Here is a 12,999-nt window from a genome sequence, read left to right as displayed (position 1 = left end):
TTGGGTGTATGTTAAGTCATACGTTTCTGCGTATGAAATGTAGCTAACACATTGAATTATTCTTTAAACTTTTAAGCATATCGCTATCTATCAGCAATCTCGAGAAAACTGAACGTATGTAAAGCCCTTCGTCTCGAGCTAGCGCGACAGTGAAAAAGCCAGAGTGAAATACTTGTATCGTTCCTGATATCTTACAAACCCTTTGAGATAGCGAAATGAAATTTTGGCAAATGATAGTACACAAAGAGGAGAATATTTTGCCATATGATTAATAGGCAAAACTTCCATATGTAATCGATATTCAAGCTGCCACAAATTTTTCCAATGAAATAACGTCATTCGTAAGGGCAATCGGTAGCTGATGAAACACGAATTGTTACAGATCCCTAGTAATCAGAACAGACAAGGCTCTTAACATTCACGACAGGATTCAGAACCGTTGTAAGTAATGCAGAGACAACTACCAGAATCTTTTAAGATTGCCTCCAGGAAAACCACATGCGAGTGACGTTTTCTAAATACAGTACTGTAAATGATTCATATATCATATAGAACTTTTCAACTGCATTCGGTGATGTTGGCAGAAATTACATTCACCTAACATGCCCGGAAAATTCTGGTACACTATTTTACAGTTATCACAATTTTCATTCATTTATACTACAAGCAGTTGCAGTTCCTCAGGGGACATTCATTATAATCAATGTTGGGAGATATGGGACGGAAAGGGAAGTTGGTAGATTTTGTTCTTATAGTGTTTTCCACTAGATGCAAGAAGGTAACTCAATACACCTCCAGACTCTCCACTACTAAATACACTGAAGCGCCAAAGAAACTGGTACAGGCATGCGTATCCAAATACAGAGATATGTAAACAGGCAGAATACGGCGCTGTAGTCGAAAACGGCTATGTAAGACAACTGTCTGTCGCAGTTGTTAGATCGGTTACTGCTGCTACAATGGCAGGTTATCAAGATTTAAGTGAATTTGAATGTGGTTCTATAGTCGGAGCAGAAGCGATGGGACACAGCATCTCCGAGTTAGCGATGAAGTGAGGTTTTCCCCGTACGAACATTTCAAGATTGTACTTTGAATATCAGGAATCCGATAAAACATCAAATTTCCGACATTGCCGTAAAAAGATCCTGCAAGAACGTGACCAATGACGACTGAAGAGAATCGTTCAACGTGACAGGAGTGCAACCATTGAGCAAATTGCTGCAGATTTCAATGTTGGGCCATTAACAAGTGTCAACGTGCGAAGCATTCAACGAAAAATCATCGATATTGGCTTTTGAAGCCGAAGGCCCACTCGTGTACCCTTGATGACTGCATGACACAAAACTATACGCTTTGCCTGGGCCAGTCAACATCGACATGGGACTGCTGATGACTGAAAACATGTTGCCTCGTTTAAAATTGTACCGAGCAGATGGACGTGTACGGGTATGGAGACAATCTCACGAATCCATGGACCCTGCATGTCAGCACGGGACAGTTCAAGCTGGTGGTGGCTCTGTAATAGTGTGGGGCGTGTGCAGTTGGAGTGATAGGGAGCCCTGATACGTCTACATATGACTCACACAGTTGACACATATGTAAGCATCCTGTCTGATCACCTGCATCCGTTCATGACTATTGTGCATCTCAACGGACTTGAGCAACTCCAGCAGGATAATGCGACAGTCCACAGGTCCAGAATTGCTACAGAGTGGTTCCAGGAAGACTCTTCACAGTTTAAACACTTCCGTTGGTGACCAAACTCCCCAGACATGAACATTATTGAGCATATCTGGGATGCCTTGCAACGTGCTGTTCAGAAGAGATCTCCACCCCCTCGTACTCGTAGAGATGTATGGACAGCCATGCTGGATTTATGGTGTCAATTCCCTCAAGCACTACTTCAGACATCAGTCGAGTTCATGTCACATTGTGTTGCGGCACTTTGCATGCTCTTTGGGGCCCTACAAGATATTAGGCTGGTGTACCTATTTCTTTGGCTCTTCAGTGTATATCAGTTGGACTGCATTTTGTATTCATTCTAAATTAGGGGCACCTATTATTGAAGTATTTTATCAAATATTACAGTCAATGTGTTTTAGATCCGTGGAAGGAGTACTTCAACAAACGCGTTTCTAGATCACAATATTAACAGAATATGCTTTTGGAATAATAAGCGCTAAGTGGAACATTTTTGGAAGCCAATAGAAATTTCACCAGAATTTGTTGATGATATTGTGAAATATACAGGGTGTCCCACTCAAACCTCCATGATTTCAAAGACCCAGGAAAAAAAAAAAACAGTAGATACGACAAAGAAAAATGCACCACATTGTAGAGCATCTCACAGAATTTATTTATTAATCATCAATACACCTCTACATGTGAACCATTTATAGGACGAAGAATATCAACTCTGTATTGAATTTCTTGCCAAGTTCTTTGTAACATTTCCTCTGTTATTGTTGCAGTCGCATTAGTGATACGATGTCGCAACGTAGGAATATCGTCCACTCTGGTCGCATACACGTGGTCATTCACGAATCCCCACGTGAAGAAATCAAGCGGCGTAATGTTGGGTGAACGTGGTGTCTGATCCAACGCTTGGGAAATTTCCTGCCCAGGAACTTGCGAACAGCTGTTGACCAATGCAGCGGAGCTCCATCTTGTTGAAAAATGATGTTGGGTTTTAAGTCTTGTATCTGAGGGTACATAAACTGCTCCAACATTTCCAGATACACTGACTCATTCACGGTTTGTTCTGCAAAGAAGAGTGCTCCACCAATCCTGTCGTGCTTTAGCCCACACCAGATGTTTAATTTAGGGCTATCACAAACATGTTTAATGACAACGTACGGTTTTTGTGAGCCCCAAATCCGAACATTATGCCTATTAACCCTTCGTGATAGATGAAATGTTGCCTCATCTGAGAATAAATATCTTTCCAGGAAACTGGTATCCATATCAATACGCTGCAGCATATCCACAGCAAAATGTTGTCGGCGTGGTTTGTCGTTCGGCCCCAGATATTGCAGAATTTGCACTTTGTAAGGATACAAAGGAAGACGCTGGTGAACTACACCATGCAATGTTGTTCGAGGCACATCAAGTTGCCTAGATACTTAACGAATTGACTTACGTGGGCTTCTGAGAAACATTTGTCTGTTGTCCTCCACAGTCTCTTCTGAAACTCCATTATGTGCACCAACAGAATGTTTCAGAACACTTGAAACATCCCATTAGAAAAATTTATGAGTTACAGTGCTCATAAGCTATGTTCGTCGTCACTATCATTTCTCAATTTACTTCGGAGCTTAGTGTTACGTTTTTCACACGCCATAATTATCACGTATTTCACACGATAACAAGAAAAGCACAATTTGAAGAGCAAAAATAAGAACACACATTAACATAGCACTGAAAATAATATATAGTTAATTGCAAGCACAGCTGCGAAATACTTGGTGCAAATCTACATGCATGCCACAATTGTTTTACTGTACAACAATGAAAAACTAAAACTACAAATGAAATTCTCTCTACAATTATGCTCTAGGAATAAACAACACTAATTACACAAACTACAAGAAAAAATCTGAAGATTCCACTGATGTATCCTGGCAGGGTCACCATATGAAACATCCCCTTAGAAAAATTTATGAATTACTGTGCTGGTAAAACCCTTACGTTATTTGATTTTCAAACAGCTGAGCAAAACTAAACGTACTCAGACATTTCGCTCTTTACTCATTCCGATCAACATTAAACTGACACACAATATTTTTAGCGCAACGCAATCTGACTTTCAATAATCCAATAACTACAAAAGAATGGCCCTGACTAACAGTAACCTATACCTGTCATGATTCACTTATCTCACAAAAATCTTCGGTACTCGAACTACTGCAATACAGGGACCGCCAATACTGCCAGCTAAATAAAAGATTCTAACTACTGAAGGCACTAACTACTGATAGGCATAGTTAGCAAATGAAAGACTTTGATACAGAACAAACAATGTATTTACCTTAATAATGTTCAAAGGTCATCATACATATATATATATATCAGTTCATGATATCCAGTATTACAGATTTACTCTTTCTGGCGGACATACGTCCAGATCGTCCGCTCATAAAAATCTGCCATCCCTCTCCGCGCATCCACTCCAGCTGGCGACTCACCTCCAACTCCGCAACGCTACGCACTATTCACATCCAACTGCCCAACACTACAATAGCGAATATTCCAACAATGCCAACCAGCCACAGACTGCACAAAGGACAGTCAGTGATTTTCATGCAGAGCGTTACGTGACGTTACCAACATAAAAACCTAAACAGCCTACTTACACACTTCCTGTTGCCAGCATCTTCCTATACCATTCCTTAGTTGTTTTCACATCAGGTGGATCACATTCATACACACGACGATAATTTCTTTTCACAGTAATCGGTGATTTTGTTTCTACATACCACACTACTGCTTGTGTGCACTGCTGTGGAGTCGCCATTGTCACTTCAGGCGACTATGCTGCACTCTGGCGGCGATGTGTGGCACTTCTGAAGCGGGAATATAAATTCTTTGAGATGTTCTACAGTGTGACGTATTTTTCATTGTCGTATCTACTGTGGTTTTTCTCTCGTGGGTGCTTGAAATCACGGAGGTTTGAGTGGGACACGCTGTACATGTTCTCCACGGCACTGTCATTGACCTACAAGGATTCCTATGTGTCGATGGGAAACATACAGAAGACATCGAGCATTCTATGCAAGGCATTTATGGGACAGGAGGAAACTTCAAAGCCGGCCGGGATGGCCGAGCGGTTCTAGGCGCTACAGTCCGGAACCGCGCGACCGCTACGGTCGCAGGTTCGAATCCTGCCTCGGGCATGGATGTGGGTGATGTCCTTAGTTAGGTTTAAGCAGTTCTAAGTTCTAGGGGACTGATGACCTCAGAAGTTGAGTCCCATAGTGCTCAGAGCCATTTTTTCAAACTTCAAAGCAAAATGACGCTGTCCTTATGAGACAGTTTTGAAAACTTTCTCTCTCAAAATAAAACACTATTTTCATGTGTTTATGAGCTACGCTACTTCAAGTTTATTATCGCCACTCGTCTTAAGACAAAGACAGAACTAAGAGATTGATGAAATGCATTCTATACCTGTAGTTTGTAATTATTCTGCCACCTCATCACAGAACTAGTCCAAAATGAATCAGTTGTGATGAGTGATACTTTTTTCGGTGGTCGCATGAAGGACGCCCAGTAACAACAGCTGCTATCAAATCTTCCGCGGATACCATTTCTTCAACAGTACAACAAAAGGAACGCAAGTGCGTTCAGCACTATGACGCTGCTTGCCACAACGACAGCGGGAAGCTGTCGGCGTGGCCCGTCCGCAGCGAGAGTCCTCACTCCAAAGGTCAGATACAAACACGTCTGATTCGCTCAGTGCCGCTCTGCTCCGCGCATTCCTGATAGGAGCGTCTCTGTCATGACACGCGATGAGGAACAATGCTTTGTTTCGCCATCGCTGCTTTGCTCCTCTCGCCGCACTGCCCTGCTCGTGCCGCGCCGCTCCATTATAACCGCACCTTGAAGAACTTTGTGTATTTGACGTACAAAAACAAGGTAGTTATCTTTCGTTGCTGCAGTAGAAAGAGAGAGAGAGAGAGAGAGAGAGAGAGAGAGAGAGAGAGAGGGAGAGAGAGAGAGAATGAGAGTAGGTCTACTGAAATGGAGGAGTCATTCCTCCTCTCAGAAGGATTCGCACCCAAAATTTTGATTACTCTTCTTCAGAATCAGCTAACTGAGCCATATTTATGGTTTTTGCCCAGTCTGATGAGTGTATGTCAGGCACAAAAACTTAAAATCGTGAAGACGGATACCAGTATTACAGAAGAAGCGGAGATTTTGGTAGCTGTTGTCGGAGAGAGAGCACAGTGTGAAGAGGAAAAGATTATACCTCTCAAAGCGGCACTGTCCAGCAGAAAATGGAGGTTCAATCAGTCAGTGGAATTCAGATACTTAATTCTCATATTGAGAAGTTTTACGAAACATTTGTAGATTAGTTAAACATATGGTCAACAAACTTGAAGGAATTTTCCATTTTAAAATGGATGTTGCTTTACTCTGAGCCTGTTTGGAATGAAGTAACAGGGACAGTAATAATTCTGTTCGATGAAGCCTCTGCCAGGCACTTAAATGTGATTTGCAGAGTATCCATGCAGATGTAGATAGATGCAAGATATCGATAAAGGATTTTCAGTGCACAATAGTGCAGTGTTTTATTAGTTTTACTTCCTCAACCAGTTAACTCTATCACAACTCAGCAAGAATAACTGAACTAGTAAATCGTGTCAGGAGACATGGACCAAGTAGGGAATATACACAATGATTTAAATCCGTGGAAATTAGTCTTTACTCTTCCTGGTCACATTCTTAACGTGGGAAGAGTTTTCTCTCTCACGAGTATCCAGTGGACTGAGGAACGAAATAGCTTACAAATATCAACAGATGAGGCAAGCGTAACATGTGTTTTTAATTATGAAATGAGCTGGTGTGACCTGTATCATTACGTCGTTCATCGGCAGGATCTTCCCTCTAAAGTTCAGAAATCTAAAAAAAGTACCAAATGGGGAAGGGAACAGAATATTTAAAATGGAATTTTGTTAGTTGTATGCGACCAAAACTCTGCATGTCAGCATATTGTTATATTTAATTTTGTGTCCTATAATGCAAAGATGATAAAAAAAATGTAACTGAGTGATTTATTATGTTGTCACCGACACTGTTATTATAATGTTCTTACCTCTGTTTTATTAAACTAATTATAAGTAATATTAAGTGTGATTTATTTCTTTTACTAAATCAGGTGCACGAATATTTCGGTATTTCATGCGATAGAATGCGGGCCCGATTGAGTTAGGTGAAGTAGTCGTCAATACACTGAGTCAAATGAGAGCCTTCGCCGAATCCTGCCTGGGGCATGGATGTCTGTGACGTCTTTATGTTAGTTAGGTTTTGGTAGTTCTAAGTCTAGGGGACTGATGACCTCAGATGCTCAGTCCCATAAAGCTTAGAGCCATTTGACTATTTTTTGAGAGCTTTCGTATTAGTGCATGTCAGGCAGTGTTTCGGCTCTAGAGCTGACTTGCCTGATGTACTGCGAATCGCCAGCTACTCGCATTACAATAACGAACGAACTTGTAGTAGAATGATCACAAGCTGGGTCTATCGTATTAGCGGATCCACTAATACAATGACGTGACGGAAGTCATGGGATAGCGATAACCACATCGACAGATGGCCGTAGTATAGCATACACAAGGTATAAAAGGGCAGTGCGTTCGTGGAGCTGTCACCTGTGCTCAGATGATCCATGTGAAAAGGTTTTCGACGTTATTATGGTAGCATGGAGGGAACTCACAGATTTTGAACTCGGAGTGGGAGTTGGAATTACACGCATGGGATATTTCATTTCGGAAATCCTTAGGGAATCCAATATTCCGGGATCCATAATGTCAAGACAGTACCGAGAATACCAAATGTAGGGACTACCTCTCGCCAGACCTTCACTCTACGACCGAGAGCAGAGGCGTTTGCGTTGAACTGTCAGTGCTAACAGAGAAGTAGTACTGCGTAAAATAACCGCAGAAATCGATGTGTGACGTACGAAGAACGTATCCGTTACGACAGTCCAGCGAAATTTGGCGTTAATGAGCTATGTCAGCGGACGACGGACGCGGGTGCTTTTGTTAACAGCACCGCATTACCTGCAGCGCCTTCCCTAGGCCCAAGACCATATCCGTTGGACCCGTGACGACTGGAAAACTGTGACCTGGTCAGTTGAGTCCTGATTGCATTTCGTAAGAACTGATGGCATGTTTCTAGTGTGGCGCGGATCCCATGAAGCCATGAACTCAATTGTCAACAAAGAACTGTGCAAGCTAATGGGAAGCGCTTGTTTACATGGATTATTGATTAGAAATTGTTTCGTTCGGATACTTGGAGACCATTTGCAGCCATCATGGACTTCATGTTCCCAAACAACAATGGCATTTTTGTGAGTGACAATGCGCCATGTCACCGGGCCACAAACGTTCGCAGTTGATTTGAAGAACATTCTGGACATTTCGAGCAAATGGTTTGGATACCCACATCGCCTAACATGAATCCCATCGAGCGTTTGTGGAACGTAATCGTGAAGTGCGTTCATGCACAAAACCCTGCATCGGTAACACTTCCACAATTATGGACGTCTGTAGGGGCAGCATAGCTCCTTATTTCTGCAGAAGACTACCAACGAATTACCAACGACCTATGGCTTTTGCCACGTCCGTGAATGAAAAACGGTAGAAGACAAGCTGACAGTTATTGTACCATTGCATACACTGTTCTCACTATAATACCTGCTGTACAACTGTAAATCACGGGCACGTGATGCAACATTTTTCATATATTTCAAAATAGGCCAATAGGTCAGTGTAAACTAAACTCCGACCGAACAGGCCTTAAAGCCACAACGGTAGCGACCGACCGCCGTGTCATCCTCAGCCCACAGCCGCTACTGGATGTAGACATGGAGAGGCATGTAGTGAGCACACGGCTCTTCCAGCTGTTGTCAGTTTCTATGACAGGAGCCGCTATTCTCCTATCAAGTAGCCCCTCAATTGAGCTCGCAAGGGCTGAGCGCTTCCGCTTGCCAACAGCCCTCCACAGACCGGACGCCCACCCATCCAAGTGCTAGCTAAGTCCGACAGCGTTCGGTGAACTGACGCAAACTAGTGATACCACTGCGGCAAGACCGATGGCATAGGAGACTATAGTCAACTAATAATAATTTTTACTATTTATGAGTCTTGGACCCAAGCCCTCTCTTAAGCGAAAACATGACAGCTTGTGTATTTTTCTAAGGAATTAAAAGTGGGTAACGAATTGGCTTTGAACCCGATCAATTGCTTTCACGGGTAATACTTCAAGCGATTATGATGTCCAGATCTGCCTCAGGATCGCAGCTACAATACGAGTATGATCTTTCTCCTACTATCCAAACTTCACATAATCTTTCTTGTATACCATGACGGACTAGCACTCCTGTAAAACAGGATGTTGTGGAGAATCGCGTTTCCCATTCTAGTATGGTGCATAGATTTAACTTGCCAGGATGTTTCAAGACAGAGCACACTCCTCTGCAGATTTAAAGACGATAGAAACAAATTATAGCCTGCTGTTTCACAGGCCTTCCTTCCAGGGCTGCTGGTCCTGCAAGATATTCTGTGAAGATTGAAAATTAGAACAGTGCTACTGGCTGAATCCCATCTTTGGAGGATGATCATGAGTCACTATCAGACAGTTCCGTCGGTAAGAGGATTGTCTGCAAAAGGCCGGAGTTCCGGTATTACCCAGTATTTAAATCGTTCAGGTAGTTTCACAGTAGCATACTCCCAGCTGCACATTGAAAAATTCATTCATTATATGAGCGTGTGCCTACGCAGCAGAAGTAAATTTCATCTCAGTGCGGCTGACACCCTAGGAAGCTTTCATCAGAGTCAAAACTCTGTCTCGAAACGGCAAATTTTTTTAAAAAGGAAAATAAACGTCCATGTTTTGTCTTCTGGCCTGAAGCCAAACCTGATTCGCAATTTATCGAATTGCAGTCAATCCCCTTTACTTTGGTGGGAGAAATGTAGTACATAAAACAGGTAGGCTTCAAATACACTCTGTAAGACTCGTTAGCGTTAGTTACCCTTGAGAATAGACGTGACAAGTTGATGGTAGTCAAGAATGCCTTTTAGGCGACAAAGATGCCATTATGAACACCTCACTAAGTGTGAATGAGATCATGTAAGAGGGCTACGATAAGCTGAATGTTCCTTCTGCGATATCGCAGAAAGACTTGGAAGGAATGTAGCCACTGTATATGACTTCTGGCAGCGTTGGTCAAGAGAATGTACGGTCGCAAGAAGACAGGCCTCCTGACGGTCACTTGACATATGGCTCTCGTGCTTCATACTTCATCTGCAGCAGCAATCTGAGCAGCAGTTGTCATCTCAGAGACACAACGAACTTTTATAAATAAGTTACTTCAACGGCAGCTTCAAACCGGATGATTTGCAGTGTACATTACACTGACCCCAAACCATCATCATATGCAACTTCAGTGGTGTCAAGCGAGAGCTCACTGGAGTGCAATTTGGCGGTCTGTTGTGTTTTCTGATGAAATAGTGTTCTCCCAGTGGTGGCCGTGCGTTGGTTAGAAGGAGGCCGGTCGAGGGCCTGCAACCAGCCTGCCTGCAAATTGACCCACTGTACCTACACCTCGAGTTAGAGGCTGGGGTGTGGTTTCGTATGACAGCGGGAGCACTCTCGTAGTTATCCCACGCATCCTTACTGTTAAATTTTACGCCAGTCTGGTGGTCCGACGTATAGTGCTGCCTTTCATGAACAGGTTTCCAGCGGGTGTTTTCCAACAGGACAACGTTCTCCCATACACAGCTGTTGCAACCCAAGATGCACTACAGAGTGCAGACCTGTTGCCTTAGCCATCTCGATTACCAGATTTTTCTCCAATCAAACACATATTGCACATCATCAGATGACACGTCCAGTGTCATCTACAACCAGTATTACAGCATTAATCGCACGTGTGGGTGACTGACCCAATGCAATGGATCTCCGTCCAACAAACTGACATCCGGCACCTGTGCGGCACAATGCACGCACGTTTACATGCACGAATTCAACATTCTGGCGGTTACACTGGTTATAAATGTAACAGCATTTCACATTTGCAATGGCTTTTCGCACCCTTACGTTACTTGTGGACTAGCAAGCTCTATCACTTAAATATGTTACCTGGACAAATGTATTCCAGAAATTTCATTGCTCTGTATTAATTATTTTTTTGGTGTTGCGATTCTTTTTACGTCAGTGCATGTCAAGGTCTAAAACTCTATATGTTCGACAGGCCACGGGTCAACGCATCGGCTCCGTGGTGCAGGCTCTGTGCACACTAGCGCTGTCTGTGATGGTGTGCCTGTTCTACGAGTGGCGGCTGGGTATGGTGGCCGTCGCCTTCATGCCTGTCTTGGTGGTGGCTCAGTACTTCGACGACAGGCTGGTGCTCACGGAAGCCAAGAGCAAGCAGAAGTCCATGGAGAAGGCGACTATCGTACGTTCTTTTTATTGTTCTGGTCTTCAGTCACAAGTTTGCTTTGATGCAGATATCAGCGCTATTCTCTGTATAATGATTGCTGTCTGGAACTAACTGTACGTGTTTACTTTAAAGTGGTTACCTAGAATAAAAGCTCCAGTTCCATGTTGATCCTTCTTTCCGCTTTAGGATTTGACCACTCAATCGATCTCTTGCTGTCGTCAATTTGTGCCGCAAATTTGGTTCCTCCCAGATTCGTTCCAATAACTTTTCATCTCTTATCCGATAGATCAATCTAATGTTAAGCATTTTTCTATAGCACATTTCCAAAGCTTCCATTCTCTTCCAGTCTGCGCACCTTATCGTAAATATATCACTTTCGTACGAGGCTACACTACACTCTGACGAATACCTTCTCAAAAGACTTTCTAACACGTAAATTTCCGATCGAATGTTAACATACTTCTCTTTTCAGAAAAGAATTCTCTTGCTGTTGATTGTATGCGTTTTCCGATATTTTGACGCCTGAATATGAAAACCTATCCGCTACTTTTGTGCACAATTTTCTTTTCAAATTCCCTCATCAGCACTTGATTTGATACGATTATATTCTATTACTTGCGTTCAGCTTTCATTAGAACGTCCTTTCAAGATATTACCCATTTGGTTCTACTGACCTCCCAAATCCTTTGCCGTCTCTTCCACAGTTGGAATGTAGTTGGCAAACTTCAAAATTTTTTTATTTTTTCTTCTTGTACTATAACTCCCGCTTGAAGTTTCTCCATTTTTTTCACACCAAGTTGCTGAGTACAAAGTTGCGGGACTGGTTTTACTCATGGCATATAAAGGACCTCAGCGCAGTAGCTACGGTGACGGCTTTTACTATCAACCGTAAACAGCAGATGCGCATTCGAGTTGTCAGTTGTGAACACGCAGCGTTAAGTAGTGGGCGTGAATCGGTAGAGTGTCAACATTGTTGTGTCACAAACTGCAATGGCTTAACATCTCTAAAACAAGTGTTTAGTTCACCAGAATGTGTCGAAGAAGAGAAAATAGTGTGCTATATTTTTGCCGCCCACCTTGAATTCTGAAGAAAAACATCGACTCTTGGACGCCTAAACGTAGACAATAGTTTTATGGGAGATGAGACTTCGTGTTAAAAATATGAACCTGTCACAAAACGTCAAAGTGCAGAAATTCACATGAACCGTCAAGGCTTTGGCGAGACAAGCAACATTTAAGCCACATTCAAGCCAATGTGAAGCAAAAGTCGAATAACATCCCAAGGAAGGACTTTTCTGCCAGTTTCACATGGTCGTATGAACGTTCTACGATTGTACTCAAACTCGGAAAAGGAAGCTTAAGTTTAACGACCTGTCGACATCGAGGTCATTAGAGACGGAGCACAAGCTCGGATACTGTCAAGGATCGGGAAGGAAATCGGCGGTGCACTTTCAAAGGACATTGGCCTGATGCTATGTAGAGAAATCACGGGAAAATGAAATCTCAATGACGCGGCTTTGAATCGTTGTTCTCCCGAATGCGACTCAAGTTCGAGGTGGCTATGTAGAACACCTAAAGCATTAAAATCACAGCCTTTAGGTCTATTTTTGTATTAAGCCACTCTAGAAGCATTTTTGACTGATGGGGTAGATTGAATAAGATAGACAACAGGCTGAAACCCTGTCTTATTTCTTTAGCAGCTGCTGCCTCCTTTTCATATACTTCTACTAACTGCTTTCTGATTGCGGCACAAGTTATAAATATGTTTTCGTTCCCCATATTTTATCCCTGCTAGATGCAAATTTTCAGTCTGATTTCTATCCAACTTGCAGACGATCCCC

At 42.7% G+C, this 12,999-nt stretch overlaps 1 protein-coding gene across 1 annotated transcript in view; it reads left to right on the top strand.

Annotated features, from left to right (window-relative positions):
* Window positions 1-12,999, top strand: part of LOC124606966 (ATP-dependent translocase ABCB1-like) — a 261,320-nt gene that overhangs the window by 179,239 nt on the left and 69,082 nt on the right. The window contains exon 15 of the mRNA XM_047139103.1: window positions 10,970-11,173. Coding sequence (XP_046995059.1) covers window positions 10,970-11,173 — 204 coding nt within the window. The remainder of the gene's footprint in view (window positions 1-10,969; window positions 11,174-12,999) is intronic.

This window comes from Schistocerca americana, chromosome 3, assembly GCF_021461395.2.
Source record: "Schistocerca americana isolate TAMUIC-IGC-003095 chromosome 3, iqSchAmer2.1, whole genome shotgun sequence".
NCBI classification, from domain to species: domain Eukaryota; kingdom Metazoa; phylum Arthropoda; class Insecta; order Orthoptera; family Acrididae; genus Schistocerca; species Schistocerca americana.
The sequence above is the reverse complement of the archived record's forward strand: the minus strand, read 5'-3'. Positions and strand labels throughout refer to the sequence as shown.